This window comes from Acromyrmex echinatior, chromosome 2 (genome assembly GCF_024713525.1).
Source record: "Acromyrmex echinatior isolate Ae372 chromosome 2, ASM2471352v2, whole genome shotgun sequence".
Taxonomy (NCBI): domain Eukaryota; kingdom Metazoa; phylum Arthropoda; class Insecta; order Hymenoptera; family Formicidae; genus Acromyrmex; species Acromyrmex echinatior.
Window position 1 is genome coordinate 14,938,140 of NC_141853.1, and position 27,978 is coordinate 14,966,117.

The 27,978-nt window shown below is 32.5% G+C and overlaps 2 protein-coding genes across 13 annotated transcripts in view; both read right to left on the reverse strand.

Annotated features, from left to right (window-relative positions):
- Positions 1-27,978, reverse strand: part of Ubx (ultrabithorax) — a 388,698-nt gene that overhangs the window by 176,268 nt on the left and 184,452 nt on the right. The window lies entirely within an intron of this gene.
- Positions 18,244-27,978, reverse strand: part of LOC105147184 (homeobox protein abdominal-A homolog) — a 34,086-nt gene continuing 24,351 nt past the window's right edge. The window contains exons 3-5 of one of the 3 annotated variants that reach the window (XR_846281.2): positions 26,555-26,892; positions 26,341-26,457; positions 18,244-26,213 (exon numbers count right to left, since the gene is read on the reverse strand). Coding sequence is in view for 2 of the 3 variants with exons in the window: in XM_011058036.2 (XP_011056338.1) it covers positions 26,492-26,892 (401 nt within the window). In the remaining variant the exon portion in view is untranslated. Of the gene's footprint in view, positions 26,893-27,978 lie in introns of all 3 variants that reach the window. The other 2 variants (XM_011058037.2, XM_011058036.2) reach the window with 2 other exon arrangements.

Genomic DNA, 27,978 nt, shown 5'->3' on the forward strand with positions numbered 1-27,978 from the left:
TATTGATTAGATAAAATATTTTTAAATATATAAAAATAGTACGTTTAAAGCATGATTTGTGTTCTCAATTCTAATTTCTTTGCGATGTAAATTTCACATAGATCCCATAACGAGCATCTGGTCTTGCGCTACAGCACGTTGTGCTGCATCCTTCTCAGGGGTCAGTAAAGAATCTATGGAATCTTGTGGTATTTTTTAGCTGTTAAGTAAATGTTTAATTTAATGTCTTGCATACAAATTACATGAAATTACATGAAATTATTTCTGAAATATATTCTAAAAAGAAGTTTTATATATGTTAATTTTTTTATATACAGATAAAAATTATTTTTTATCAGAAAATTGTAATAAAAAATGATAAGAAAAGTATAGAAATAAGCGATATACATATAAGTGTCGCCTGTCATTGCACAATGTCGCGAAAGAAATAAAAGCCAATCTGCCAACCAATCTGATCGTGTATATACTGTAGTATACTCTTTCATCTGCTTCAAGATTATAGCGTACATAAACAAATTGAAAAATCTGAACGCTGATTGGTAAATTATAAGGTAGATAAGATAGACACCGGATTCCAACTCATTGGAAATTTATCGCTATTGTCTTATTCTGTATTCCTATGTTTCTATCGCTATCATTATTTCTATTACTACAGCTGCTGCCTCGCATTGTGTTGGGCTTTACTATTGTTACATTACTCAATTATCTTCATCATCGTCACTATCCTCTGTTTGTATTTATATAAACAAAAGATAGTGACGAAGACGAAGATAATTGAATAACGTAACAGTATAATAAATACACTAAATTATTAACAGTCCAACTAGTATTATATTACTAGTTGGATTATTAATAATTTATTGTATCAAAAATCACAGATTTACATAAAAACTAAAATCTAAATTGTTATTCACGTTGAGCTTTATGCAAACGATAACGACTTACATTTTTATCGAATTATTTCAAGACGGAAAACGTGGGAAATACACAAAGCCATGCACAATAAAGAAGAAAAGAATGAGCAAGCGGAAATGTACATAGCAACTTAAATGATGCGAATGTTAGGAGTTGGATTCTTGAGGACCACGCAAGAGTCCGGGTAACGTCGTCGGGTAGCGATGTTGGTGGGTGGTGACGTAGTCTAGGCTGTGAGCTTTGGATAACGACTGCGGAAAGACGACGGCAATGCCAGGGTGCAAGTAAAAGAGAGTTTTTCTTTTCCCCCGGACCCGCACCCCTGCAGTCTCACCGCCACGGCTTATCTCCCTACTAAATCCAGCGATTTTAATACGCGTTTCTCGGCAATTTCCGTGCTACACATTCCACCACCGACTTAGCACCCCTCCATGGTCCGGAACCCAAGGTGTGTGCTCTCGCCTTCTTCCTTCCGCCTTGCTTCTAGTTTCCCACCCGAGGTTCCCCTTCTTTAAACGAACTTTATTTTTACGGTGCTATTTAAAGCAATTTCTGATTTCCCTTAATTCATTACAGCGCCGTTCCCTACAGCCCTCTTAATGCACGTGGGCATTGCTAATATTTTTCATTCTTTCTCGTCCGATATAGTGTATTTAAAATTGTGAGATTGAAATTTTTTTACGGCTGAAGCTTTTCAGAGCGATGATACTGGATGATTCTGGTACCATCGAGATTACATGTCTCAATTACTGTTTGTGTTACATATCTTGTGTGATGTTATAATAATAATATTAATAATAATAATAAAATATGCATAATATTATTCTGACATTTAATTTTGAATATACAAGTATAAAATACAGTTATATAAATTGCAAAATTTTCGATTACATTTACACCTATTATACAATAGAATTAGGTGTAAATGTAATCTCGAAAATTATATGTAATATAGAAATTATATAATATAGAATTGAATAATATTATGATAAATTCAAAAAGTCAATAAATCAGTCGTTACAGTTGTCTGTATTGAGGATGATACAGAACAATCTGCGCAAACTTTCTTCCCGCAAAATTGAGTCGGATTTGAGTTATTGAATGGCGTCCATCCCTTGGGAAGAAATGGCCCTAGTCTAACAGGACCTCGGCTGCTTTCCTACATCTATTCTACACACCCTTCTCACAATACATCTAGTACTATTATATGAGAAATAAGGACGGGAAAGTTATAAATAAAACGGAATAACTGAACGAGACATAATAACCGATCGTGGTTCTCGAGCCGTCGTTTTGATTCGAATGGGAAATATAGCAATCGATTATTATTCTGATTTTATTTCATTACTCAGCTGTTTGTCACTGTTTGTTTCTGCAATGTTATTAAATTACATATTTTTTTTAGATTTAATTATACCTTATAGAATGTATCAATCGGAAAGAGGCCTTAAACAAATTCAATAAAAATTCACAAAATTTTTTATTTAATTTATATACAAAAAATATAATCTTATATAAATTAAATTAATTTTAAACTTATTTCCATATCTTAACGAAAGAATGTTTTTAAAATATGATCAAAAATATTTTCTCTAATATATTATATGATCATGTAATATAAAAGAGATATCTGTCTATTCTAATATTCTTGTATTATTAACGTAACAAAAAAAAATTATACATAAAAAAAGATATTCATTACATATTCATATCTGTTCCGTGATCAGAATTAAAAGTTTTTCTATCTTATTTATATATATATAAATTTATATGATAATTACTCGTGTAAATCATAACGAGTAATTCGAAATAAAAAAATGAAAAACAAATCTATCCGTCGATTGTAAAGGTGAAGAAGGAGTGGTATAGGTAAACGTAATAAATATGATTTTTGTGTGAAACCGACTGGAAGATTCGGAATTTGATCATCAAGGGTGGTCCCCGTGCCCGTACATCACATGAGAAGAGTTCTCCGCCGTCGTTTGGCTCCTCCCTCGAGCTAAAAAGATCCACGACGAGGTCAGCGATACCCATGGACAGTCAAAGACATTCAAAATCCCATGATGTCGTTCGTCACTTCAACCTAAAAGGGGGACCGACTCTCTTCTTTTGTCTCTTTTGTCCAATCTCGACTCTTTTTCTTTGCGGTGCATCTTAATCTAGATGTACCCTGACCATCGTACCATCTCTACTAACAACTAATCCTGTCTCTTGCTCAAATATCCCTTCTTTTAACACTTCCCCTTTTCCTTCTGTCTCACCCATCGCATCTTCACAGGGGCCGACAGGTTTCTACGATGTGCTCGTTATTTCGTCGTTGGAAGCTAGTTGTCTCTTTCTCTTTCTTTAGTCTGCCGCTCTATTTATAGATGGCAAACGAGCAGACAAAGCGTGACGATATAAGCTGAGTAATCTTCGTAACTATCGCTGATATAGTCGCTTGTTCAACTGCTCTTAACGACTTCGACTGGCCATCAAGGCTGTCCACTCATCTAATTTGCTATTTGTCTGCCTACAGCCATATTCAATTCTTAATGAATCCTTTTAGACGCAGATACATATGTTATGCAATACGAGTTTAGAGCAATAATTCTAACATCTGCACTGACTTTTATATAAAATTTTCTAAATTAAGTTTATATCACTACAATATAAAAAAATATAATGTATTATAAATATATATATATTAAAAACATAAAATATTAAAAACATAAGTAGTAAAAGTATCAACATACATATATTTATATCCAATTAGTCACGTATAATACGTACTTATAAACTCAACATAAAAATATGAATTAATAAATTTCATTACTCATTTATATTTATATAAGTACGATATTTATTTTTGAAAATTATTTTATCATCTACAATAATTCGAAGAATTTATATGTACATATATAATAATCAGCTTGAAAAGAGAAAACTAATAATGTCAGTATTGTTGTAAATCTTGGGAGTTCATATTATCTATTGTCTCTTTCCCGGTCGGTACAACGATAACACCACTGAGATTCGCCCAGATTTACGAATCAAGTATAAACATTGAGGAGATTACGGTAGAGCTCGTTTTAAGTTTTAACGAGATCCCCTCAGCGCGGTGTCGGCGGCATTATCAAATAATTGAGAGATGTAACTCAGCGCTATCTCGCTGTTCCCTGTGCTCTGTTCCTCTCGTTCCTTCCAATCTCTCCTTCCTCTCTTCGTTTGCCAACTAGACCAAGCTACGTCGATTTCATGATATTATCTATTTGCTAATTACACATACATCTCATTAAGTACATGAGAAAAGACAACATGTACATTGCACATATTATTGCCTTTGTATAAATTATATGTGTATAGGTATTTTACAGAATTAGTGAAACAATTAAAGCTATCTTGTTTAAAAATTTAACTTTTGTTATATAAATAGATAGTTTTAAAAATAGTTTTTTGGTATAATATTAAATATGCATAAATTTGTCAAATTTTTATTAAATGTATTGCCATACTTTTAAATAAATAAAAAATTTTCTAAATATTTTTTAGTTTATTAAGAAACCAGTAAATAATCTTTATATTTTTCCGATAATGTATAAATTCCAAAAAAGTATCATTCAGAGTGATATCATGAATACACCGAACTCGGCATAACGAAGGTACCAAATCTTTGCGGTGATCCAACGAAATATAAACAAGCCCGGCGGGCGGTAATGTGTCTCGTATGTCACGCGGAAAGATTAAACAGTTAATAAGAATAAGAGTCTCTTCGCCGGACTCTCCCCCTTTATTTCTCGAACGGGGTTCCTTTCGTAGGTCGCGGTAGCGATAGCAAAGGAGCAAGAGAGAGAATAAATGGTGGGAGGAGGCATACTTCCACGGGTGGTTGGAGGGAAATGGCGGCCATCTTTCCCGTGAGCTCTTCTCGAGAACCAATCGCTTCTCTCCTACGGGCATTAAGGCGGCAACTCCGGCTGAAGAATTGCCTTTGCCACGTTAGACACATTTTTCTCGCTTTTCCTTTATTCTCTCCTCTAGCTCCAGAAGTCCCGGGACTCTTTCCTCTCCTCCTTCACTCTTTCTCTCTCTTTCTCTCTCTCCCTTTCTCCCTCATTCTTCCTTTTCTTCGCGCCGAAAGGAAGCTGCTCTCCTACTATCTTTCTTACCCTCCACCATTCACGATGCGCCGTTTCGCATCTCTTATTTTCTTTGTTCAGTCAGACCAAACCCCGTTGCACCCCTAAAGTTTTTTCTTATATATAGGTATGGGAGGGGTGTAATAGTGTTCATCCCTGAAGTGAGCTCCATCGAGCGGCAGGTGGCTGACCTTAATAACGCGCCAAGAAACGTTCCGTAAGATCTTTCGATAAAAAAAAAAGAGGAACGCTGTACAGGTACTATATTTGAAACGTCAGCTGCGAGATTTACGCGCGAAACTTTCGTCGCGGTTCATCGAAATAGATAGATTGAAAGCAGGAGCAAAAGAAAGACTTTCGAACTCTCTTCTGTGGGAAAGTTCGAACAATCAATGTATTTCACCAAAGGCTGTAATAGATACGAGTGATATTTAGGCCAAATGTGAATGGTAGAGTATCAATAAATGCATCCCTACGAGCTTTTAGTAAGATCGAATTCGTCACATCTCTCTTGAAAACGTACAATATACATATACAATTCATACATGTTGATGCAGTAATGGCTTCATTCTTCAGCTTTATTATATTTTGACATAGAATGGAAATCATAATATCTTTGAAAGCTATAAAAGTTACAAAGAAGCAGATGTCACGTGTAATATTATTTCGTAGTATAACGTTAACTTCAAAATCGTCGTGAATATTTCTGAATGAAGCACGGAATTCATATGAGATGCAATGTGTATTTATAATCAAATTTAATACAGATTTTGAAGTGGTAATTTAAATTGTCCTCTTAATTAAACAGGAATTATAAATGCTACAAAAAAATTTATAAATTTCTATATTAGGTGTGGATTGTCGATGCGCAAATATAAATAATATAGATTATTGCTAACAGCTGCAGTAATCGTACGACGCTTTACCGATATAGAGCAGTTTATTCGTCGTATATGTTGTTTTGTCGTCACCGTGGGATATTTCCAATTCATGAACGACCCAACTGAACTCGCAACGAATACTCGCTTACTTCAAGTACCTAAAGTCCCTTACTTCGTGAAACGTGAATAAAGCACCACATCGAAAAAACAATGTTTTATTCATTCAGACAACGACAATCTCTCTCTGTGGGACATAATTCACAAATAATTTTAGAATACAGTGTAGCATATCTCCATAATATTTATATATTATATATACTTAGTAATACTATAACTTAAAGTTAATAATAACGTGTCTTTTTTTTAGCGCCGAGTCATTACCGTGTCTCCAGATATTTTTGAAGATATTACATTTTCAAATATTATTATCATTAACAGATAATCTATATTTCTTGAAGTATAAAAAAAAATACAAAAAGTTTTTCCTAATATAAAGATTATCAAATCAAAATATACATATATAACATCAAACTCGTATTGCAATGCAACATAAAAAAATAAACGTCCGGAAAAAACAAGCAAGTATACATGTTATAAAAAAATAAAATTTACTAAAAATAAATTAAAATTATCGTTATAAATATTAAGTACTATAAAGTACTTAAGTTATAAATATTAAGTAATATAAAGTTTAATTTGTTTTCTATAAAACATAAAATATTATATCATATATGATAGCGATGTGTAATTGCAATATTATGCATTGTAACTCTGTTAAGGATAACGACCAAAGATTATTGACAAGTGGGTAAATAAACACTAAGCCCCGTTTCTGTTACGGTTAAGGGTGCATAGACAGGAGAGGGAAAACCTCTTTCTTGATTTTATGACAGGCAACTCGCTCGTGCTATACCGGCAGCACTCCGGCAAAGTCGTCAAAGACTTTTACGAGCGGGCAAACGGGATTTAAAGTGACGATGATGCAACCTCAAGGTGCTCACTTTATCCTTGACGGCCTCATAAATGTAACTGATGACATTGCCAGATACGTTTGACTTCGCATCTTGTCTCTTCAGTTCCGCCGCCCGCAGTGAGCACGGATTTATCGATAGGACTATGAAACATCCTCTGTTGATGTTAGTAGCTATAAAAATTTAAAGACCTATTCAAACTAATTCAATATATTTGCTACCTGTTTCATTGAATCAATATTATCTCTTTTATATTTGATTTATTATTTTATATTTTTTTCTAAAATAATAACAAGATATTATATAGTTCAACAAATTGTTTGAAATAAAAAAATAATTTTAACTAAATTAAAAATATATTTTATAAAAAGTAAAGTTACTATAACATATTAATAACGAATATTATAGACACAATTTAAAACAATTTATTATTAATTTGTAACTGCACTTGAAGCTTTAAAAAATATAAAAAGATTATTAATATTTTTTATTAAATTTATATTTGATGGATTTAAGAATTAAATAGATATTTGTATTACATACGGATTTATGTGTATAATGATACAGTATAGAAAACTGTTATACGATATATAGTGGCGCCATCTCACAGAAATCTTAAATATTAGGATCACTGGTTGAAAGTAAGCAGCTGTAAGTAAAGCAGCTTTTGATATTTATTATACATGGTAATAAAAGTTTATAATTGATACAAAAGTGATAAAATTATTAAAAATATATGCTTGGATAATTTTAACAATTCATTTATTTTTGAAGACATAAAAATATATTATTTTTTACTTGAATTTTTAATTTTTTCATATATTAGGTGTTGGAATTAATTCGTAGCGTTTTACAAGTGATGGGAAGTACTTTCATTAATGTATTTTTTAATGCTCATGTGAAATAAATAACATTCTTTCATTAAAAAACGCTACGAATTAATTCCAACACCTAATACATATATGCTATATTTAGATATACATAAATAAAAATCTTTTATCAAAATAACGTATTACATAAATACGAAAAATTTAATGAGTCAGAAGATATTAAAATAATGAGTTAGCAACTATTGACTATAAAAGATAAATTCTATTTTTTAAAATTGTAATTGTTATTAGCTCCATCTATAACCATCCAAAGTTACCTACAAGCGAAAGCTGGTAGTTAAACGTGGGGATTTTCATGAGTGAAAAGCATTTCATTAATGTGACGACAGATGGCCAGATCATCTCCAATGTATGCTACGCTCTTCACTATATCTCTCTCTCTCTTTCTTTATGATTATATATACCTTTGAAATGATACTAAATTTCTTTTTTATTGATTTATAATTAAAATAAAACTGACAATTACTGTAATATAAGAAGGTAACAGATAATAAATTTGGCTATAAAACTTGAACTAGTGTGGTTACGTTTTGTAAAGCTGGTTTAGTGCTGAGTCGCGTGCAACGGTGCTCGTTAAAAACAGCCATAAACTATATAACCGTGGGGTAACCTGTCTTACATCGTTTCACGGACTTATACGTTCAAATCAAATATATAGAACTTTGTCTGCTATCTGTTGCTTATGTGATTTATAATTTACATTTTTTATTTGTTATATACGCAAACATGTAATGGTAAATGAGAATCACTAACATTTATTAAATTTATTCTTAATTATCTGCTTAATTAAATGTTATGCAAAGCAATTAATATAATAATTAATAAAAATTGTTAGTAGAAATTATAATACTTGGAATATAACTGTAGTATTTATTACTTTAATTACATATTGTATATCTGCTTATACCATTTATCATATGCTGATGTAGAAGAAAGTGTTTAAAAGTATTTATTGATAATTGATTGCGTTTATTAATTTTTCTACTGGCGATAAGTTGGATTCTAAGACTCTGCAGGCATTGCAGGAAAATTATCCTTTAAGTATTCTAATATTCCGCAATTCCCATTATACATAGTTTAAAATTTGACCGTAAGAGAGTAATGCGTTAACACCTTATATCATTATAATAAAAATTATAGCAGTAAAGTCAGCTGTTATTTCATATTACTATAAATATTGTAGTTTACAGTAATAAAAAATAATAAATAATAAATTTCATAAAAGTATTTTAATCTTTTTCTTGCATAAGAGGTTATATTTTAATAAAAAAAATATCCTAATCTTTTTTTCATGTAAAATCATTATAAAATTTAACTAATAATAGTTTTTTTGGTAATATAATTCAAAATTCAATATAATTCAAACAAAACGAAGATTAAAATAAAATTTTTTTACACTATTGTTAGCTATATTATATGCACGCATGACATTATATTTGAAACATTCTATTGTCTGAGCTAAAATATATTTAAAAATGCGAAATAACATATAGTACTTTATTTTAACTTTAACACTTTGTATTAACTTTTATTTTAACAGAAAATAAAAGTTAATTATCAATAGCAATTTTAAAAAAAGACTTAAATATGCAATAGCGAGTATATGTAAAATATCAACATTTCTGATTTTTTTAAATGTTTTGCCCTAGCAAAAATTTTAATTATTACAGTTTATTTATTTTCTTGTGTATTTTAATTTCTAAACAATAATTTTCTGATATGTTCCATATATGTATATCTCAAATTTTGAAAAAAAAAACAATTATTTATAAAATATATTTAAATCTATTTGTTAACAATAATAAAAGATTTAGCATATTGAATTCCAATAAAAAATTAATATAATTATAAAGATTGATTGGATTAGTTTTGTGTTTATTTGCTTAAATATGTTGCCTATAATATAGCTGATGGAATAAAATATAAAAATTCATATTTCATGTATCCTTTCTTGTACATATATGTATGCATATAAATTAAATATTTATTTATAAGAAGTTCAAAATTTATACTTTTACTAATTATAATATGAAATATATCACTACCGATCATGAAAAAAAACAAGTACTTTTATTAATAATTGATAAAAGAAGAACGCACGATTGCATTCTACACCATTCACGTCTCTCTTCTCGATTAAGCAAATATAGATTTACCGCTGAAAACAAGTGCGCATCCAAAATTGTCATTAACATCAAGCTAGTTGTTTCTGACATTCATTAATAATCCATCTTGATTTAAGCGAATCTCTTGCAATGGTTTTGCGACTTTAGAAAAAAAATCCATATTTAAAGCATCGTCTGATTCGCGTTGTGCCACGATTCTGGCCAATAGTGAACGTATAATGGCCACCATGGTGCCGCTTAACTTCGCCTGACTGACACTAGATGTCAGTGGCGTGGCTGATCGTAAATCGTAGCGAGATTCCCGCCCATTGCATACCGGTAGGCGGTGCCACGGCATTTCGTGACGTCACCGCGTTCGCCCCTCCAAATCCCCACTGGGGCTGTCCTTCCCACTCCGTCGATTCTCTACGGTGATTCCCCTTTTTTCCTCTGTCACATTCCCGACCATCATACGAAGAACTCTCGGGTGGGCTACCATCCCCGGTCATCTTCATAAATGTGAGATGGCCGTTTGAAATGGTATTGAGGCTAATTTGAGCAGCGCTTATGTGATACAGTGTTTGTTTATTGCTTACTAAAGCGTCCGGATTAAATATAAAACAGTTGACAGAGTATAGACGTCGGGCTAGACGGAGTGGCGCTTGCCGGGCGAACAGTGCTGTTCGCCCGGCAAGCGCCACTCCGATGGGCATGTTTGTATACTCCGAAAAGCATATGTAATGTTTATTTTTCTTCCCCTCTCTTTACTGCCTCTTTTCAACTTCTGACATCGACTTGCGAATCGTTTTCATCCCTCATAAGCCCCACACTTGTAACAACTACTATCGATATCAACAGCGCACAGTTTTTGTTCTAGCATTTTTATAAAACATCTAGTACATCTATAAGTATCGCTGAACTGGACTGTTCTGTTGTTTCTATGCTTATTATGTTGATGTATGATTATATTCTATTATGATATGTAACCATTCTTTCGAAAAATTTCAACGGAGAGAGAAACTTTCGCATAATTTGTAAAATGTTATACGGACCATTCGTACTCTTAATCCAAAAATATGTTTTATTTTGACACGTTTGTGTCATATATGTTCGACAACAGAAGATAGCGAGCGTACCGACATTTTAATCTTTCTCCCCTTCGACATTATGCTTTTATACACATATTCGTATACGATATTCCTGGCAAATTGTGTTTATAGGAATAGTGAAACATATTTGTCCCAGAGGAAATATAGACCTTTAGTTCGCGTCAAAGAGAAGAGTGGGAGGGAGTTAGATTGTGTCTGTGGAGATGCTATGTCACTAAAAAGATCAATACGCCATAGCTGCTCAGCGTTCGCTAGAATATAGATGGTGCGAGTGGTGCGTACCTACCTGTTTACACACCGGATGCTGTATATCTAACCATCGCTCTGTCTATATCCTTCGATAGTAATATATTTCATATTCCACTATTATTTATCGATGACTATTAACATTAAACTGCACAAGGAAAATGTAATAGATAGCAAGCTGTTTTGGTATTTTATGTGTCCGTTTGTATATTCATTATTTATGAATTTATTTCAAAATAGAGCAATAGGATAAACATCACACGATGCATTCCAATTCTATCTGTAAATGGGACGAAAAAAACGAATTCAAACGATGATACTTTTTCATAGTTTGAAACATATTTACTACGCATGGTGATATTCTTTCAGATACCTGATAGAATATTTGGTTATATAGAAAAAAAGGATTCTTCCATGTTTCCAGCTGTTTAATGCGAATAGATTATATACAGATATATTTATCCAGTAATATTTTCTAGTCTCAAAGATTTATAAGAATTATTGATTTATAATAAAATTATTTTAAGAAAAGTTGCTTTAAAAGCTATTAAATTATAGAAGCGGTGAAAAAATGTACAAAAAAATGTATAATACAAAAAATGTAGTAATTATTTGTTAAAATTCTACACACATAAAACTATTTTTAGCTTATCTGTAAAGATTTATTCAAATTGGATTTTATTTAAATGCATTAATTTATGTCCGTCTGTAAAAATTAAAATCAGCAATTCTATTCAAATCGCATATTACTTTGAATATGATAGATTATTTTCTGGTTATGATATATATTAATATATACATATGTAATGGAAAACAGTATAATTGATTAAGAAATTATTAAAGAATATATTAATTTCCCCAATAAACTGACGAATTGTCACTTTGATGTCGAAACGACATTAAAAATGTCATTTTGATGTTAAAATAACAATGATGACGACAAGTAACGTTAGTTTATTTATTAAATATTTATTAAATAGTATGATCAAAAGGATCAATATATTCAAAAAAATAATAAGTCATACTCAAAGTAAGCTTATTTCATGAATAGTGAATGAAGCAATTGAAGATACAATATATAGTAATTTCAGACAGTACACAATATTTATAAAATATTTATAAATATTTGTAAAGTCTTATTTTAAATATTTTGTACACATTTTTGTGATCTTAAATTGCATAGATTATAAACATTTATTATAAATATCATGAAATATTTATTGTAAATCTTGTAGTAAATGCTATGGAAATACTTAACAGAAATACTTATTCATGTTTATCATAAATATTACATTAAATAATATTTAATCTACCTTTTAATAATATTTCGAATAAAGCTTTGTATAAAATATTTATATAACATTTAAAAAAATGAATAATAATAAATATTTATCATAAGTATTCCGTGATCTGGGATGTGTACTTAGCACATCTTTTCCTGGAGTTTTATTCCGCTGATACATTACATTTAAAACTAGAGTAACGGATTCAGCGTTTAATCGACGATATTAAAAACTAAATGTTTGAATTAACGGATAAAATCATTGACTAAAAATGTGTCTTAATTTCTTGAAAACAATAGATCTTAAAACGACCGAATAATTTCGCGGAGAACGTGTTAGAGCGTGTTTAGAGTTTTAAATCCGCGTGCGTGCGTACACGATATTAACGTTAACATAGTTACTCGTGCATGTCGGTACGATGTCCGTGTGACCGTTTTACACGTGTAATGTCATACAATGGCCGTAAATGGTATCAACAAGTGGATGCTTAAGTGCCATTATGAAACGTTGATTATGGACATAAACCATATTATGTATTCGTAAGTACATCAAGATACCGTGCATTTCTTCCTACAATTACCACACTAGCATTTATTATATAATATAATCGAATAAATATAGCTGTGGAAGTTAATGCGGGCGTCCTTTTATTTTACAAAACTGTCTGTTAAATTATCGCGAGATCATCAATGCGATATTATTTGCCGGAATTCTAATGTATAAATTGTCACATTAAATACTTTTAATACGCGAACGAACAAGTGTGTATCTGATACAGCTTATAGGTACAAGCCTATAAGTCGTGACACATATAAACAATCGATACTCAAATCGATCGATTAAATACCGGCAATAAATGTTTATGAAACGTGAATCATTTGACTGAGTTTATAGAGTTTGAACGTTTTATTATTCTTTCCACATCGTTCCTGTATTTCAATATAAAGACGTCTTTAACATTCGAAAAGTAAATAGAATTTCGGTAGTACATTACTTAACGATATCTGACATTTTATTTGCACAATACATTCTGATCCGACCGATCTGCTTGATATATCTGTTTCCTCGAAACAGTGCGCACAAACTTGAGCGTTGTCTTGGTAATATTTCTTAAAAGTTAACATGATTTATATACCCGAGAATACGAATGACGTAGGCAATGTTCGCCCCTCGAAACGTGTCCCCTCTAATCTGCACGCCAGCAATTTACTCCGACCGAGCCGACCAATTATGTGGAAAACGGCGAAGAATTTGCGAGTGCCGCACATGCAACGCCGCGCATAATACGTGGCAAGGGTAGTCGTTAAAGACAATCTGAGCTTTCCATCTCTCGGTATTGGCTCAGGCGCAAGAACCATGAGACAGAGTGCAAGAAAATTGAACAAAAAACACCGGTATAATGAGCACGTGTCGGTTAAATTGTCGACTACGATAACTATGGCGACCTTACGATCAATATTTTCAAAGTTGTCCAACGTAGTAAGGTGCGAAGTGTCGCATAGAAACTTATCTGTATTTCGATGTCTATTATTTCGTTGATTTCACCGATTGTGCCAAAGTACAAATTTGATATCATGAACATTTATTTTTTTCCGCTTTTTACGCGGTATAATAGCGAAAAAATCGGAGTTCTAATTTTCTCGATTTAATAAATCTTATCTTTATCATGTTGCTACGCTGAGACTCGCAATTTAATTAGAATTGTAATTTACTATGATAAATATAAAAGCGATAAATTCTGAATAAAGTCTTTAAACATATTAAATTATATGTTTGAAATGTACATATTTTTAATCAATTTTGTACTTACTAAATGTAAACATTTTTTCTGGAATTTATAATAATAATTATCGTATAAATTGTATAATTTTGTACTTACCAATAAATGTTTGTAGCCATTATTCTTCTTCATGAAAGATTTATGAAAACTTTAATTAAATAATTTTAACTTTTCTTATCACACATTTTAAACACTTCACACTTCACATAAATAATAATCTGGAAGTAATAATTTTTCTAATTATAATATTACAAAATGTTAAAATTAATTTGTTAAATTAATTAATTTGTATCACAGATCGCGGAAACTTTTAGAAAGATGCTAGTGGACGTGCAAGAAGAAACTGACACAAGAAAGTTAACACTTTGATATATCCCTTCTAAGTCAGGTAAGGATTCTCGCTATTGGTCACAATATACCCTCCACAACTTCGTTTGTTTCGAGAAAAAAAATACCTGGTACGGACCAAAAGGCTTTAACTCTGTCTCCTTAAAAAATGAAATCTTTATGACCATCCTAACGACAATGGTCTCAGCGAGAACATCGTTGACGGGAGTTTCTTAAAACCGTTTATAACAGTAAGTTAATCGTAATACTTCGAATCTGTAACGCGAATATAATTATTAATTATAATTTCTCATCAGAAATAAACAGATTGTCGCACATATTTGCTGCAAAATCACTTTATTCGCTGACAAAAACAGGCATTTCACGATAGCATTTTATGATCAATACAATTTATTGTAATCTATCATCAAATCGTTTGCGAACAATTAACAAATGTTTCCTAGGATATCGAAGACCGATTCTTCAGGATATACGCAAGCAATTTCTTAACTTAATGTTACAAAGTTTCTAACATCAACGATCTACATTGTTGCGCATGGGAGGAGCGAAGCCTCATAAAGAGCAAAGAGATATGATCTCAATTAGCTCAGGCCAAAAGTACGGGTACGGAATGAAACAGCCGATAAGAACCCGACGACGTGTTCCATTTACGGTATGCAGCTTTCGAGGTGAGTTACGCCTTCTCTGCCATTTGAGTAATTTCTCAAATATATTTATCACATCGTTATCGCATTTTACTTTTCTCACAAAAATAATACAATATTTATGAAGTTGAACGGCGTACATATATTTAATTATATTTATTACAGTTATTTCTGAGAAAATTAATGTAACGTGCTAAGCTGTAATAGCAATAGATCGTTAATTAATTCTAGTTACGAGATATTTACATCGAAGAATACTCGAGGGAAATTTAAGCAGTAAAATAAGAAAAGGTTTTCATCAGCAGCTTGCAATAACTTTCATATATTTATTATAATGTAAGAAAATCTTTACAAGAAATATATATAGAAAGAGATATAAAATAATACAAAAAAATACATAAAGATGTTCAAATAGATATTAAAATAAATATTTGAAAAATACGTTTCTAACGTAATAAAAAAGGATTTGTAATTTTTATAAATTAAGTCGTTATTTTGTAATCGGCAAACTTTCGTTAAGAATTCCGGATGGTAGGAACCGGAAACTGTTGGAATTTAGAACGATAAAGAAATAATTCGTGGAAGGCATTGCTGCTACTTGCACGTAATACAGAAGAGGCTGATCTGACCCTAGCCCAACCAACGTCTCTTCGCAAGACTCGGAAAGTATATAGTGTGGCTGTAATGTTACAAGCACAGAGAGATAAGAGACCGTGAGACTGTGGACCGAGACTGGGGCAATAAAGTTAGCGGCGTATAACGACCGAGATGTGAAGAGCGTGGTTCACGTCCCCTGTTGTTTTCGTCATTCGCGATGTTTTAATGTAACCGGTGATTCGTTATTGCCAAACATTTTTTCGGTCATTTCCACTTAACGACATTTTTTACATACAAGAAGTAAAAAAAATTTTTTTAAGACAATAAATAAATAATAATTATGTAAATTAAATTAATTACGTTAGAGAACTGCGTTTTTCAAAAAGCAATCATATTAACATTGTTTCGCACGTTACTTTTTTCTCTCTCTCTCTCTCTTTTTTTTTTAATTCTAGCTGAGTCTTACATCACACACAAATGACATCACGTACGAGGGACACGAAGTGCACCGTTAACGATATGCCTTTGGGATACTTAGTTGTGATCTACGGAGAACAATGGCGTCGTTGTATTCAGACGAGAGGGTCACTGCTTCCGCGCCTTCATCCATTTATACGTTTCAGTTAAAGTCCCCGAGGGACATCGCCCCTTCGCCCGTTTCTTGCTTCGCGTAGGCAGTACGATCCTTTGGATCTCGTACCATCAACTCCATGCCACTTTCCTACCTCCCGAACGCCAGGGACCAACGAAACTAATAAGTAAAAGCAGAGGAACGGGATAGAGGACGGTGCGCTGGCGAGAAGACATACATTCGAAGCGACATGGATATATGTACGTGACGTGCGGATATACATGACCGTTCGTATGTACGCAATGCCGTTGGTAACCTTAACCCTGCGAATTAATATTCCATATGTGTCGCATGTACGAGGCTTCGCGGATTACCAATGGCGTGTCCGCGCAGGGAAACGTCCTGGACCCTCCGGAAACACCAGGCAAGGACAAAGAGGCCAGGACGGGTTTCACCACGGGATCTATTTCATTCGTCAATCAGACAATACCAGATCCTAGCTCTCCGCCTACCATGGAGAATAAGATTCTATAAAGCGGATCAGGGCGATTCTAAACATCAAGGGAATGTGCTGCAAACAACTGGTTTCGTACATTAACGGAAATGTGACACTACTTTGAACTCGTATCTTTGTGTGGAATGAAATATGAATAACAAACGTTCAATAAAAGTTTTCAAAAATTCGATCGTGTTATGAATGCGAAATCATATTGTGTCATGCAATCGTTATTTTTTAGTTTGTTCTGATTAAACCGTGATAGAGTTACACTTTCCAAATTGTTGAAAAAATACAATCATACCGCTCAAATAAATTGTAGTAACATAATAAATTTTTCTCTTTTTACGTTGGATATTTTTTTTTTAAGTTATTTCTGACAATGTATTACTTGTGACTTCTTTTTTATCTTAAAATATAATAGTATTTTAGGATATAAAACGATCATTTTCGAGACGAAAGGTGCGCGATACAAAGCAAAATGGTGCGATACACCAAATACAAACGGATTGCAAGAGAAATGGGTGATCGGCAAATAGGAAGAGAGCCTAGGGGACCGTGACGCATAAACCGATACGGTTATTTCCGAATATCCGCAGCCATACGCGACCACTCGATGCCTCCATTTCAATGTTCCACCCTTGCAAGCGTAAAAGTGGTGAAAATTCGACGAGATGTATAGGGATGGAAATTTAGAAGATAGAAACAAAAGCTTGTCATCCTCATGTGCCGAAATTAAGTATTAAAATGTAAGTTTTTGCAAGTAAAAAAAATTAATGGCGATTCTTTACACTATTCTGTCCTTTCTTTCGTGTTGTGATGTTTTCATAAGATAATTAAATCGAACATTTATACAAAACTCAAATGAGATCCTACGTAGACTCTATGTGGTACCTACGTGAACTCCTATAAATTTGAGCTATGCATTAGTAAGGCTGCGTCTAATTTGGATATGATGTTCCGCTGAATATTAAACAAGGTAACAAGGTGAAATAATAATGAGAAAAATTAAAACGTTATCATATCTCTATTTCTTTCATCATGAATATACATCCATATAGTCTACATTCTACATAATCTATATTATTTATCGAGATTTAAGTCTATTAAAATTATCCCAGTTTCGTCTACCTCTGCAAAATATATATGTTTTTTTTTTTAAATACTTCTTACATGAAATGGTTTAAACGGATTATATGTACGATAAAGAAAGTAACAATAAAATGGTAAGAATTTTATTACAGGAATAAAAGAAGCATTTATAATTACAGGAATAAAATAAGCATCTATAATTTACTATATGTTTTTATTTCGTTTGTAATATCATAGATAGCTTACGAATATAATTCTACATCAAGTTTTGAAAATGGATACATTTACATTCATTGTCAATGAATTACCACCACACTCGCCATCATCATCGTTATCATCATCGTCGTCAATCTCATCACCAGCTCTCGTCGTACGGTATAATACTAATCATTAATAGTCAAAAGACATGAGACTCCATTATTCCGTTACTCTTATTACTTAACGTGGTTGGTAGGTAAGTATTGAAGGACAGCTACGCTCGCTTATCGTTACATTATTACGTTAATTGGGTATCATCGATACGTTAAGACCCGCGGATTCATTCGTCTTAATTAATTTTCTCTTGCGGCTCTTCATTCATTGGGCGATGTTAATGTTATGGTGTTTAATATTTACATCGAGAATTGTTGAAGTAATGTTGAAGTAATAAACGGCTTTCCATCCATTCGATAGACGCAAAATTAAAAGATTAAATTCTGCACCTAGATTATTTCAGTAAGAGAATATAAGCGAAAAAGAAACTCGAGTTAAATTAGAATTAATAATTAACTTTTCTTACTTATGGAGTTTCGCAATACTATCGCGTGACATCACGAAAGAAAGAGATTGCGTTAAATAGGCTTTAACTTTGAGCAAAGAAATTGCAGAATCTCGGAAATGAATATTTTTATTATTCAATTTCCATCGATATTGATAATAAAAATGTGCACAGGCCCGGTCTTGTTGCTTTCGTTGTACAAAGTACAATGTCGGCATCATATTTAAACAATAAACAACACTTAACCAAACAATCGGGGCAGAACAAGTGTCCGTTAGACATAACTCTTGATTTTATGTCAACAACTTTGAAAAATTTTTTTTTTAATCAAAGCGTTCGGTAACAGGAAAAGCAATGAAATGTTGCGTAAAAAATATCTGCGTAAACTTTTCACGCATGACTTCCAATAAAAAATAAGAAGATCTTTGCTCTGTTTAGACAAACAATGAAGAGCATTTTGCATTGTATCCAAGTTTCACCAAGTTATAACAAGCGCGAAACAGAGGAAACTATATTATATATGCGAAACGCGCTGTCATAAGGAAAATTATTAAAAAAGCTGCCACAACAAAAAAATAACATTTAATGTGTATATAAAATTGATTAGTTTATCAATTTACGGAATCAGTTGTGAGCAACGTCAATGGCAAACAATTATCAAAAATAACAACAAAGACAATCAACACATCTTGCGAACAGAAACATTTTAAATATGTTCAACATCGTTTGATGTTATTTAAATTTCACAAATAGCAATCAGTTTTAACAGTTAATTTTTGTATACTCACAGTCGATTCCAACCTCAAGTGTCCAGATTTGTGTTCACGCTAGCCGGACACATGTTAAACTAGTACACACAGGTCGAATGGACAAATGCAATAAGTATAATACAACCAGTTGCGCGAAGGACGAGATTATTCCGTACCAATCATCAGCGTTCCATTTGCCAAACAAGAAGACTAGAATTAGTTTCCTTTTTCGGCATTCGCGAGATATTTAAACGAAGTCGTTAACTTAGAAATTGCGGTACGCAACGGCATCATCATCTTCGAGTACAGAATATTAAAAATCTACATAATATACCTATATAAAAAAATACACATCGAAACAATAGAGAAGATAAGCAAATATTCACACTACGCTATCATTAAAAAAAAATTCGTCAGTACCTTTCTTTTCACATTAACAAAAACAAATATACGAAAAAAATACGTAAAATAAACAGCTCATAAATAAACAATGACATCTATAGATAAAGAAAATATAACAAACAATTTTTTTCTCATATCAATCTTATGTTCCGTCAGACGGAACATTCGGCTATATTTGTTTTATAAACAATCTTTTTTTTTTCTTCTTTTAATCAATACGCGACGCTTATCGCGAAGAGAATGGAACAGGTATAATCAATTTCAATTTTGCCAATAGATTCGCATTTGCTTAAAATAATACGATGTGATTTATGCTGAATATTTCATGCTCTCGGTCTCCTCACACATACACACGCACACACACACACATTCTTTCTTTCTCTCTTTCTCTCACCTTGTTCAATCATTACTTTCGCATCTATGTCTACATGCAATCCTTCTTTTTATTCAAACAAAACCTCTTCCACTACTCATACGCGCACATTAAATGTTACTACATCGTTTAACCAATGTTTGAGCCACACTCTAGTGTTCTATACTTATTAATTCGGATAAGAGAAGTCCTCGCGCGGGGGTTGGGAAGTGGAAATTGGAAGGGGTTTGCTTCAATAAATATTTTTGCTTTAACGTCGAAGAACCGGCCGTGGCCACGCGAATTCAAGAAAGACATGTATGCGAGTTTGGCAAGTCGGGCAATGTTGTACTACTAACGTATTATGTGTTTCCTTTTTTTAACGTTTCAGTAACTATACTAATCGGTACTATCGATTCGATATAGTACACATCTACGATAATGATAAGATTAGAGCGAGTATATAAATGACAGAGAGGTAGAAGCGGAAGGGAAAAGGGAATAGGAGGAGGATAGATTGAAGGGATACGGAGAAAAGAGAAGAGGATGGGGAAGCATTATGAACGTTATATGATATGATTATGCGTCAGTTATTTGGAATAATATTCTATAATCATATAGAGTTGCTGCAGCTAGCTTAGATATAAGCCAAGAGAAAGCTTCATATGTGGACGGCGCCCGCACAATTTTTACTCTAAAATTTCCGCCTTATCTCTCTCTCTCTCTCTCTCTCTCTCTCTCTCTCTCTCTCTACACTCTTCCGATCCATGCGAAAGATTCGAGAAGGGATCTCGTTGATTAGGATACATCAGATGCAGTCTAATTCGCGTAATTTAAAAAATCACGAATTAAATAGATAACAGTACACTTTCTACGAGTATCTCTTACGTAGCTGTGATGCCAATTTCCAAACAAGTTGATTGTTTTTGTTTTAAAGTTACTCGTATACCCATTGTAAAATTATAAAGTCAGCACTTACAACGCTCGTAAAAATTCCGCCAACAATGTTTATTGAAATTTCCTGAAACTTTTCCTCAAATAAAGTAATACAATCACACACGACTCATTAACGTTGTTTTTAAGATTTTTTTTATTCAAGGCTTTTTCGGAAGAGAAATGCGTAATGGCGTAAGAAAAATCGCTAATCCTCATCGTCGATCCATTTCTCAAGTCCAACACTATGGTCGATATCTGACGTATGCGCGTCAAAAATCGATGCGACTCGATGCCATCCCTTTTATTCGTCATACACCGCCTCGCTAGAATTAAGGACTTAATGTATATCGTAAATAGAAACTAACACGGCCGCCATAAATCTCATCGCCCCATACTGTACAAATTCTTCGGACTAAGTTTAATAATAATTATTATTACGCATTACGTATATCTCTAATTTGTCGGACGTATCGGCGCCGCCATCGTCGCAGTACTTGCTGCTGCCATGTCACTTAATAATTAATGGTGTGTGTAGCAATAACATCAAAACATAACTAAGCAATAATAATTCATATTTAATAATAATAATAATAATAATAATAATATAATATTATAATACTCCGCACATCCGCCATGTAGATTTGAAACTACGTGGTGGACTTGACAGGTCAATTTTTAAAACAAAATCAAAATAATAATTAATAGTGATGATGATGATAATGATAATAATAATAATATAATAATAATAGTTCGTAAATAGAGTCATGGGTCTATAAAACTTTTCTACAAATAGATACACCGATTCTCGGGGCTAACCGCGTCACGTGCGTCTCTCTCTCATTTTTCGATTCCACGATATTATTTCTTTTTTTTTTGTTCCGTATACAATGAGCCGGAGTTTAGGCGCGATCGTATTTCTTCGTTTTTTGGCATTCCGACAGAACAACCGAAAGATCCTTGGGCTACGGCCACAAAATATACAATAATTACGTTGTGTACTGTTAACACAGATACGTGGAGCGGAACCAATATACAAATATGTGATCTGTTGTTCCATAATGTTTTTGCATATTTATATGCGTTAATCGAGCACAAGCACGAAATATGGCTTGACATATAGTAGTCATATTGATGTATAATAAAAAAATGTATTTTTGGTTAAGAATCCTTTCGCTCAAGAACATTTGTCCTTATTTGAATGAAAATAATATTTAAAAAATTAAAGTGCAACTTTACTTTTGTAACTGTAGATTAAACATTTCGCAAAATTATCTACTAAAAACTTTGCAGGTAAAAATAAAAAATGGACCGAACTTCATCGATTTAATATATCACTTTGTCCAAACTTGTAAATTTAATTAAATAAATTCATTAATAGTTATATTAATCGTAAATGACTATTATCTTCGACGTACATCGTGTCATTCTTATGAATCATACCATTATATTTGTCTTAAGAAGCTGTATTATTTTCTGGAATTAGAATAGTAGTTTAAAGTATATTCCGTGAATATTTTAATCAGCGCTTATTACATTCGTAAATGCGACCATATTTCTGCGAGTGCTCTCGCTACCTTACTCGAAACCTAATTTCTGCAAAAATTGTTTAATCTTACACACGCATATATTATGTTCTACTTCATTCTTTTTCATTTTGCACATTACATGTTAAAACACTATTACAATTACGGTATGTAAGTAGGTACTTCGCTATGTGAGGAGATACGTGAGTACATCGTACGTGCGAACTCATACGCGCAGCTTAATCATTACATTACGTATGGGAATATTATTTATAGCATTACTTTTTTTTTTTTTAGTTTAGGTAAAATTAGCGGTAGAGTATTAATACGAATACGTTTTTTCTTCCATTTATTTAGGTATGCTTTTTTGCTTTGATTACGGACGTCTATTTGGAGCTGCTCACCGTTATTATGCTATTTTCTCATTCAATTACATTAACAAGATATTTTTCTCCTCAGTTTACGTACTGTATTCATTATACTGTACTTGTTTAAATGTATCCTAAGATTTTACCGCATCAGAAAAAAATTCTACTTTGATGCGAGATACAATAGATTTTCATTTTCTTTTGTCCATATATATATATATAATATATACTTATTATTTTTAATAATATATATAATATGGTATTGTGTACAATATGATTTTACGTCATTAGAGTTATTAGGCGATCCATGTCATATTTAGGTCTTGATTTTAATCTAAAGATGAGTGAGTATTGCCAGAGATTCTATGTATATTCTATTTTATAAATATATACATATATTAATAAAATTTAATCTAAAGATGCATACTCTCTTGAAAAAGACGGGCTCAATTTTCAATTCTTAAAGTGAGATTTCAAAGAATTTCAATTTTAAAGAATTTTCAATTTTTAAGAGTGACATTTTAATCTTTAGAGTAAAATTCAATCTATAAGTTTTAAAGAGTATATGTATGTGTATATAAATCTTTAGATTGAAATCTTATTCTTTAAACAAATAATAATAAAAAAATAATAATAAAATAATAATATTTTTTATTCTTCTTTATAATAATTCTAAAATCAATGAAAAATGTACACATTGTATTGCTCAGTATTAAACAACATGTTTATTTTCGATTTTATAGTTATTATATTAAGAATAGCGTTATATACTTTAAATAAAATTTGATCAAGACTTTTATGATAAGAAATCAAGACCTATGCATCGATCGCACTAATATGGAGGAGAAAAAAATAATTAGATAATAATTTATATATTTTGGGAGGTTATTTCTTTCAGGTTTATCTTCTCCTTTTTTTACGAACTCTAAGTAAGTAATACCAACAACGGGTTCTATATCTATGGAAAAGTCTACCCTGACACCAAATTACGTATTTAATGTACTAAGAATGAGATACTCGTCCGGTAATGTGGTTCGTGTTTCTCGTACATATATACGAGCGTGTATCCATGTGTAGCTTATTTTTTCCCTCGTTTGTTGCTCGTTTTTATTCAAATTAGTGTATACTCGCGAGCACTTATGTATGTCTATAATTTCCAATATACGGTTGAAAAGAATAATTACAAAATGCAAAAATTATAATTTTTAACTAATTTCGATCGAGCGTTATAGAAATTATGGTATAGAAATTATATCATAAAATTTTGCATGTAAAACATTTTATCCCAATTTTAGGTCAAATGATTTAATTTTCTCAAAATGATAAATAAATTAACCGTATGTTATGTGTACTTGTGTATATGTAATTTTTTCTTGTGTATCGAAACGGCAGGATAATCGAGACAATTACTTTGTCAGAATCTTGACAAAATGTGGTTGCCAAGGATATTGTACAGTTATTTACCATCTATATCACGCTTTCAAGAAATAACGTTCGGAAAGATATATTCTTGAGAAAACCAATGTTTATATACTCACGGCACGTTACCTCGTTCTTCAATGTATGAATATCATTTATGTCTTTCCATTATAATATTTATATTTCTTAAAATTCTTCGACAAAATTCGCGAATTCAACGATATTTTATTGCTCACGATAGGATACTACTTTTACTCTCACATTGGTAAAAAAATAAATACCCTAAATTTTTATTGTGTCTCTAAAATAATTTGTTATTTTATATTATTAACAAAAAGTTTTATTTCTTGCGATTTATATGAATTGACGTATCGGAATGTTTGAAAAACATAAATATGTTTCTCTTATATGTTTTTCTTGTATCCGTGAGTATAAGTTTTTTTGTGCGAAACCGAGCGTACCGAAAAAGCTGTTTTCAAGAAAAAGTTTTTTTATAGCGCATGTATTATATTACATATGCTTCACTATATAATTTGAATAAAACCAGATCTTTATCTTCAAACAAGGTACTATTGTCTTTATAAAACCCATATGTAGATAAAACTTAAATAAACCTATTTATGTTCGATGAATTAAAAATTTTTTTAATATGCAAAATCGGCATAGGTATTATTTAGCTAATTTGTTTAGAAAATGTACGTACATATATTGAATTTTTTTCACCGAAAGAAACGACGTAGGGAAAAATAATCGTGTACGCCCGCTGCTTATGATTGTAGACCGATATCTAGAAGAAGTATCGCAGTTATTAGAAATCCGCAATCGCGCGAGAAACACATTCGTTGTTTCAACGAAAACGTCGTGAATTTACACCTTTTCTAATTTTGCTTAGTAATCGTATGAAGGAAGTATTCATGTGACGTTGAAGATAAAACATTTCAACGTCAAAAATGATGAAATCATTTTCGCGAAATCGCGTCATCGTTTTTTCTTCAAAACGATGATGCATCCTACAAGAACTAGCTAATCAACGAAAATTCGAACATCCAAGGTAAGTGATTAATCGAAGATTAGCTGAATTCTTATTTTGTTCACTGATTTCTTACAATTGGATGCCGGTTTGTTTATAGAGCTTTGATTTATTTCCCTTTTTTAAGGTTTCGATTGAATTAATCGAAATGTCGTCGTTAATAATCCTGTCGGCCCATATAACCATTAATCCTTCAATTTCAGCCCATTTAACTAGTCTACTCACCGCCTCGATGTAATTATTGGCTCCTCATGGCAGTATCGCGCCAATTCATACGTTCATCGCTTGATAATCGCGATGGCTCATTGTGTAGCACCCGATTAACAATATACATTATACGTTCTAGGAATCAGTCACAGGCTGAGCTCCGTGCGAGACGGTTTCGTATGTCGCCCTTCAGGAGCTAGCCAAGTAAGTACGTAGCTGGGGTGGGGTGCGTTCATTTTCTATGTTTCGAGTTTTTAGTTTTTACTATCGTAACATCTACTTATTTTTCTTTCTTGCTTAAAAAAAAAAAACAAAAGAAAGAACCGACTCAGCAAGGCATTCGTCGTACCTTTATTTTGGTCGCCCAGAGAAGATCGCGCTGTGTGCATCTTCCAGGCTTCCTAAATCCTCGCTATCTTCCCCTCTTGATAAAAAAAAAAAAATAAAAAATAAAACACCGATGACTGCATCCGCTAAGTCTTCTACTTGAGAGCCAGCAGCTCACTGACTCAAGGAAGATCGCAAAAATCTTTGCATCAGATGTTTCGTACCTGTTTCTCGCGTGCGAAGATGAGAGGAAGAGAACTCAGGATCTTCTACGTGATCGACCTTACCAACTACTTCGCTTCGGAATCTTCGTCCAGGCCACTCCAGTCTCTTGTGTCTTCCTTAAAAGAAAGAGAGTCGGCTCAGTAAGGTATCCTATGTGGGTACCTTACTGACTGCTTTCAGAAGATCGCTTTGCGTTTTTTCCAGGCCGCTTACGTGATGCTGCTGCTGATGCTGAAGAGCGGCGCTCTGCTGCTCCTGCTGTAACTTGGCCTGTTTCTCCGCCTGCTGTTTCTTCATCATATCTTGCTCCTCACGCTCGCGTCTGGCTTGTTCGTTGATTTCTTTGACTGCCCTCAACTCCTTTTTCAGTTTCATTCGCCGATTCTGGAACCAGATCTTGATCTGTCGTTCCGTCAGGCAGAGTGCATGCGCGATCTCTATTCGTCGTCGTCGCGTCAGATAGTGATTAAAGTGAAATTCTTTTTCTAATTCCAATGTTTGGAACCGCGTGTATGTTTGCCGACCTCTGCGCCTCGGACAGCCATTCGGACCTGAAAATGTTAAGAAATCTAATTTTTGAGACCACTCGATAGTCTCTAGACTCCTTTTCTTAGATAAATTGTAATCTTAACGTGCAACAAATTTATTTAGATTAAAATTAAAAAAATGTTCAAAATTATTTTTAATCTAAAAGCTTTTTTTTGTATTTCTGAAATAATAAAATATGTTAACAAATTGAAAAATACAAATATATATTAATATATATTAATATATATTAAAAGAAGGCAATATAAATATATATATTCCATATATTTCTGTAATAAAAAATTATACCGTAGACACCTTTGATTAATTCTTTGATTAATTATTAATTTTTTATTTACAGAATGATCTCACCAACGATAATAATTTCAAATAAAGATATTCTCTTTGTTTTTGACTGATAATCTCAGGTGTTCTTTACACCCCATCACAAATCTTAACTCTCTCTTCGCTTTCTCTCTCTCCAAAGAGAAAAAAATGTTCTTTCAACCTGCCGCTTATTGCGAGGGTTAAAACATGTAAAAAAGGATGAATAAAAATAGAAAGTTCCCAGGAAGCTCTCACGAAAGTTACAACGAACCCTTTCTAGTGCTACTTCACTCGTTTAACTTTCTCCAAGAATTTATGTCATAAACAAAGATACAGGCGACTTTAAATTTTTTACGGGTTTCAAAGATACAAATCAAAACAGGTAAAAAAAACCGATGAACAGGTAAAAAAAAGTTTGGGCGACGATGCGGGATTTATTTGAACAGTCTCTACGACAGTACGTTGGCTATAATTAAATGACAGTAATAATAATTAAAATCAAATGTAAAATAACCAGGGAACTATAAATAAAAGCTAGTGAGGCAAATTTAACTGTGATAGTTACATATAAATGGTCCCTTTACACTGTAATGTCATTGCTAAATTTCGAATATATTTTCGTAATCAATTCAAAAGTAATTTCACTTTCAGTTGTCGCCACGAGCGAGGTGCATTTCTTTTCTGAAGATCGCTAAGAAACCGGTTCTTTAGTGTGCAAAGAGTGGACAGCCATAATACCATCATTCGCGGAGCGACGCTGAGTGGCTATATTATTGCCTCGTGAT